General features: G+C 48.2%; 1 protein-coding gene across 1 annotated transcript in view; it reads right to left on the reverse strand.

The window, feature by feature from the left end:
- Window positions 1-2,294: 2,294 nt before the first annotated feature.
- GRIP2 (glutamate receptor interacting protein 2) overlaps window positions 2,295-6,517 on the reverse strand; it is a 58,152-nt gene continuing 53,929 nt past the window's right edge. The window contains exons 22-23 of the mRNA XM_010148659.1: window positions 4,908-5,054; window positions 2,295-2,492 (exon numbers count right to left, since the gene is read on the reverse strand). Coding sequence (XP_010146961.1) covers window positions 2,295-2,492; window positions 4,908-5,054 — 345 coding nt within the window. The remainder of the gene's footprint in view (window positions 2,493-4,907; window positions 5,055-6,517) is intronic.

Raw genomic sequence — 6,517 nt, forward strand, 5'->3', positions numbered from 1 at the left:
TCCAGCTGAGATCTACAGATCCAGATCATCTAAGAGCTACAGCAAAAGCACCAAAGCACCTCCGTGTCCACAGAGAGAAAAGCAACTGTCCCCAATTCCCACTGCCAGAGAGTGACAAAGGACAACCGCAGCCCCACACCAGTAGCCCTGCAAGCAGTGACCCCACAGCAAAACCCTGTGTGCCTTCCCCCCTTGTCCTTCGAGGTGTCTCTTACCTGGGGTCCTCTGGCAAGTTAAAATAGGGCTTGAAGTAGGGTGTTGCCTCACTGTCGTCCTCCAGCAGAAACAGACATGAACTAAAACAAAAGCATTTCATTTGCTTTTATTTAATTAAAAAAAAGAAAGAGTCAAAGTCATTGCAATCCCAATTAAATACAGAGATTTACAAATAGGTCCAAAACAGGACTAAAATATTCTTTGAAATGCTGTACTTTTAAATATTGTGCTTTCATAGATACATAAGAAAATTAGCATATAAAAATACTTTACAAGGAATACACTCTAATATATGGATAAAAATACACATTTAAGTAATGCATTTCATCTTCATATCATTCAAAATGCATAGGAAGGGATACAAGGACCAAGTTTTTCTTTTTTTTTTTTTTTTAAAGCCTTTAATAAAAGTCTTCATTAAAAACCTATGAGAAGCCCTACTGAGCTTCCTCTGCTCAGAATATTGCATATAAAAACACTTTAGGCTGCACTGTCAATGCTCCACAGTATCAATTATGGCACGTTATCTAGTTGTGGCAGCAATGGTATGGGATATTGCATACTCGAAGAGAAAATGGCTACAACGACAAATAGCTGGATGGGGCCGGACACACGTCTGGAAGAAACACCCTGATACGTCGCGCTATCGCGGAGGGACAGAGTCGCAAAGTAGCTCGGGGACAGACGGTGAGGGGACAAGTCCTGGCTCAGCAAAGCGACAAACGCGCTGCGTATGCCCACCCAACACCCCACGTGCACCACCGCTCCACGGACAGCGGCGCAGGAACTGAAAGGGTGAGCAGGGAACAGGGACAGTGGGTCTCCTTGTCTCCGCAATGCCTGAGCCTTTCCAGGGAAAACGATGCCAGGCTCACGCCACCACCGGACATGAACATCATAAAGTGCTAATACGTGAAACGTGGCAGGCAGATGAGGAAACCGATGCAAACATCCCAGCCCCTCTTCCCCGCAGGGCTGGGGTGCTGGCGAGGGAGGGGAGCGACTATGGGGCAGCATGCTTGCCAAGCCACAGAGAGGCCAGCGACAGGCACAGGCAGGTGGACCAGGGGCGAGCAGCCAAACCCACATGGGCACACACACCGCTCGGACTAGGTGGGGGACACAACCTCTGTCTAACGAAAGGCTTCTCATGCCTCTGACTGATGGGAGATGACAAGGCGTTACTAATTCGAAACGTCAGGGACAGCCCTGGGAAGATCACTATTCTATCTACTTGCGGGCACAGGGCAGGTTTGCAAGCAAGAAATCTCCATAAAGCCCAGACAAACAAGGGGGCTGAGGATTTGGGCAGGTATTCATGGCCTTTAGCCGTAGGTACGGCCTCTTGCTCTGTAGTAACTCCTCCAGCACAGGTAACCACATTGCTCATGGGAATCGATGTTGAGATGATGTGCCTCATCCCACTGCAGGACAAGCCAGCCCTGGTGGGAGAGTGCAGATGGGGCTGGCAGGAGATTGTTGAAAATACCAATTCTTGAACAAGAATTGCATCTAGCCACCCTCCAGCACATTCTGAAATGTCTTTTAAACAGGGTTCTCCACAGTCCTGCACCAGGAGTGCAAGGGGTTGCGGAAATAGATTTATCAGGAGAGTTTAAAGGACGGATCTGGGCACAACAGAAAAGGAAAGGCGTTTCAGTGTTGCTGTATGCGAGTAACCAAGCAAACAAGGAACATAATAGCACCATGTGTGTTAAAGGATGGCCAAGGCCTTCAGGGTGAGGAAGGTGTCAGAGGCAGGAGCCGGCACACCCCGATGGCTGGGCACAGGGGTATACCCTGCCACAGGGAATGGCTGTGGATGCTCCTTCCTCCCGTTGGCAGCTCATCCCATCACCGGCGCTGCCCAAGGCCCGAGATGTGCATCCAGCTCTGACCTCCCCCCAACAATATTTGGTGGTCTACAGGCAACAGCTCAACTGAAGACCCACCTCCCCACTTGCAGGTTATGGTACACACAGCATTTACAAATACCAGTGCAAAAACCAGGAAAAACACCCCAAATACCACAACGGCTCAGCATAGGCCCTGGGCACCGTGTGCTCTGCTCCTGCTGCTCAGAGCGTCTGGATGCTTGCCTTGACCTCGGCGCCACAGGCCACCCGTGCCAGCAGCTCTCCGTTCCCCTCCGGGGGAGCGTTGGCAGCCAGTGCCAAGGGGTTTCGGCTAATCACCAGGTCCAGCTTATCTCCAGCCTCCGAAATCAAGGGAACAGCCAGACAGCAGTCAAAGTCTCTTGTTCGGACACGGTTTACCTGCCGGGATGGATTTAGGACAAGCCATGGGGAGGAACAACAGAAAGACCATGTTTGTTAGTCAGAAAATGCAAGGCTGGTGCTAAACCCACACCTGTGAAAACACACAGCTCCTGGGGGTCCCTGATTCCAGGTTCAGAGCAGAGCAGGGACACCCTTTAGACTGAGCACATCCATGCACAGCTGAGAAATGATGTCGTAATTGGTATAAGGAAGGGGAAAAACACCTGGCATGAACCCTGACCCTCAGTGCCTGGGGCAGTATTAAAAGCGCTAACACTGCAGGGCTCGAACCCAATTCTCCAGTTCAAGTCTGTAGGAGAAAGGTTGCCATTTCCATGATTTTTTTGCCATCGTGGTTTTTACTGGCCTTAAGTCTGTGATGCGGGATATTCAGTGCCTAGAAAACAAATACAGCTCAGACCCTGAGGCTTCTGCCAACCATTTTTCAGCTCAGCCAGCAGTAAACTGAGGCTATACTGAACAGTTTCTGCTTCTCCTCTCTCCATTTACATCCTTCATTTCACATGAGTCTCATATGGGCTCAGAAGATAGCTGCAAATTCTCTCTGCAGGATTCAGCAGTTGCAAACACTTTTACTGCTGTCTCTTGCAGACCTCCAAGCACATTTCTAGGCTGGGTCACCTGCAAGAAACACCCCAGCTCTCTCGCCTACAGCTACCACAGCATCTGGGCTTGGTGCCATGACAGCTTCGTGATAGAGGGGGCTGGCAAACAGCACAGGGAGGGGAAGCAGGGAAGGCAGAAAGGAATTTCCCACCCACCTCTGGAGTCAACATAACACCTGGGGCCAGGCTTTGCTTCCTTCTCTGGGTAAGGGTTGGATGAGTCCATGCAACCCTTCCATCCAAAACCCTTTCCCAGCATTAATGCATGCCCATGGAGCAGGGCTCTGTGATGGCAGCAAAGTCTCCCTGCACTAGAAGGTGTCCACAGTTGACTCCAATACCCCTTACAGCATAGTAACTAAGGACAATTTCTAAACCACACGTAGACAAGGAAAGATAAGCCAGGAGCTTGCTCTGGCTTTGCTCTACGCCAGCCAGGCAGTTCCAGTGCAGAACCCTGGCTACTCCATCCAGCTGAGAGCAGAGAGTCTGTTACAGCAGGACGAGGTCTTTCGCTGGCCTTCAGGCACATCATACCCATAATCAGCAGCGCTGTGAAGCATCCTCACCAATGCACCTCTGTGCTCCTTGTCGGGAGTTGCCTGTACCAGGTCTCCCTTATTCACAACTGCACGTGTCAACACGATGGCAATCGCCTCGTCTTCTTGTAGCCATGCGGCGCAGCATGTGGAAGGGGGGTGTCGAAAGTCTCCATGCCACTCTGTTTAGGATTTCGGGCATGGCTCCCACAGCACTTGGCCTTCACAAAAAGCGACACATCCAACATTCAACAGAAAGGCAGCCCAGAGCCTAATTAGCTTCTTGTTCATACTTGCACCATCTTTTATTTGAAGCCGAGAAGGAATAATTGTGAAGGAGCCAACTGGCTAGAGACCATAACAAGCTTAAACAAGGTTCCCCACAGCGCTGCCAGTTCTCCAGTTACCTGATGTACATAATATATTGGCTCTAATCCTACTGCTAACAACCCCCGCCTAGAAATTAGTAAAACTAAACATCTTCCTGAGTGCTTCCAAATATGGTCACAATATCTGTATTTTCAAATGGTGGCAATTTTTCCATCGGGGTTGTACTTTCTCAGTTGCTGTTTGAGTTGCCCCAAAGCTAAAATAGTTGCTTTTCATCCATATAAATCTCCTCTCCAATCCTCACCATGCTCTTACTTGGTAGTTTGATATGCCCAGGTCACATTTAACACAGACTGTGGTTTGACCGGAGTTCTTACTCTGTTTCTGCATCAGCTATTTCAGATCAAGTATCTTTCAAATTAAAATATCCATGAAAAACACCTTGGCGAGGGATGTGTTTCCTAGAAAACTCTTTTAGTTGTCAATAGCATGCACAGAATTTCACAAACACTGCTTAACTCCACATGTGGCTTTGCAGGAACACATACTGGTCAACACAATCTAGTTTATCTGAAAATCACCCTCTTAGATGACAGGAAAAGGACTGAGGGTGAGAGGGGGAAGCAACACAGCTTTCCCATTGTTTTGAGCTACCCAAGCCCAAAAAGACCAGTGCCAGGCAGGCTGGGTGCTGGAAGAGGTGTCACTTGGGCTATCACCTGGGGGTACTACCTTGTGATTCCTTACTGTAAAACACGGGTTTCATTGTGCACTTAGTGGCTAAGTGCTCACCTAGTTGGCTAACTATTACCTTTCATTAAAGTTAGTGCTGCCATGGATGGGTGTCACTTCTCTCTTCCTCTCAGCCACTCATTCACTCCGTCCCAGCCTCCAGAACTGCATTTTGTACTTATTACCTGAAGCACTCTGTCATATGGCTTGAGGCCACACTGATCTGCTGGCCCATCCGGACGGACCATATTTACATAGACACCTTTTTCTAACAGGCCATCCGACACACTGAATCCAAAGTCTTCGCTCTCCGGGTCTTTGTGAAGTGTCATCTGGAAGGGCAGAAACAGAACATGTTTTAACGCAGCAGAAGAAATGTACAGGGTTGGCAGGACAGGAGTAACACAGGTAATGTGTGTGGACCTACAGCAATTCTGCGCTGTGTCTTCTGGGCAAACTTTTCTTAGTCTGGGCAACTAATCCAGCCTTATCTACCAGACACCATCAGTTGAGGCAGACTCATGGATAAGTACTTTGGTGACCAGCATATAACCAGTCACATGACAGTCCCTCTCCCTTGGACACGGAAGGAAATGCAGGCAATGTAGTACAGACTGAGCTACCATATTTCACCCAAGGGGCAAAACAGGTGTTATTAATGGAGAATTACCTTTCCTGGCCCAAGTTAGGCCGTGTACCCTCTGTGTATGCCAGACCAGCACATGAAAAGTCAACACATACACAGAGAATATTCAATATAGCGTGAAGACAGCTCATTTTTAATATATCACTCAGCAAAAACATCTAAACTCCTCCATATTATTCACAAATTCTTGTCAGAAAATTTGTATCAATAAGTGATGACATACTGAGGACAAGAACTGGATAACCTCATCGCCCTTCTCTTGAGCACGTCATGCTTTGGCCTCATCTGAAGGAGCTGTGCGCTGCTGGAAGCGCATCTTGTGATGGTGTACCACTGGGAGCTAGGAGCAAGTGATTCCCCAACACCACCAAAATCTCCCTTTGTCTCCCATGAACCGGGAGTGCATCTTTACCGTGAGGCTCTAACTCCATCACTGTGCCCTCGGCTGGGTGAGCTTCATGGATGTGTGGTCCTTGGGAAGAACAGTACCCAGGATGACACACAGGAGCAGCCCCGCTAGCCTCAACCTCATGTCCAAACAATGCCAGCATCAGATGCCCCGGTGGAATGAAGAGTCACCCTGTAACACGCCTAATTACACAGCTCTCCTCCTTCAGGTATGACTGAGTTTTATTTAAAGGCACCTTTGCCATGCCCTGAAGGACAAGAGCAGATCAAACATGAAAAAGTTGTTTTTTCCAGCTATCATAACTGCAGGTTTCATTCTAAAGTCACACTAGGAAAGAAAAGGCAATCAAATTTTTTGAAACCTCTCCAGCTCCCTTCCCTGCTTGCATTCTGCATCAGCAGCTTCAACAGCCAATTACTTCTTCTAATTACCATTGCCCTGTACCATGCTGGCTATGTTTAGCTGGGTACTGAATTCAAACAAGTATCCCATAACTGAAGGCCTAGCATTTGTGCCCCTTCACAAAGGACTGGTGGATGGAGTAGAAGGGGAGGGAAAATAAATAAAGTTGTTATTGGTTATTTTTTTTATAAGAAAAGTGGTCTTCTGAATGGAGCATGCCACCGGAAAAGGGTTGATGAACCTCCACAGGGCTGTACTTAGAGGTCTCTCAACTGCATCTGTAACACCTATTAATGAACTCCAGAACACAAGGACCTGGAAGTCTCATATAATAAAGG

Source organism: Eurypyga helias, unplaced genomic scaffold (genome assembly GCF_000690775.1).
Source record: "Eurypyga helias isolate BGI_N326 unplaced genomic scaffold, ASM69077v1 scaffold6330, whole genome shotgun sequence".
In the NCBI taxonomy this organism is placed as follows: Eukaryota; Metazoa; Chordata; class Aves; order Eurypygiformes; family Eurypygidae; genus Eurypyga; species Eurypyga helias.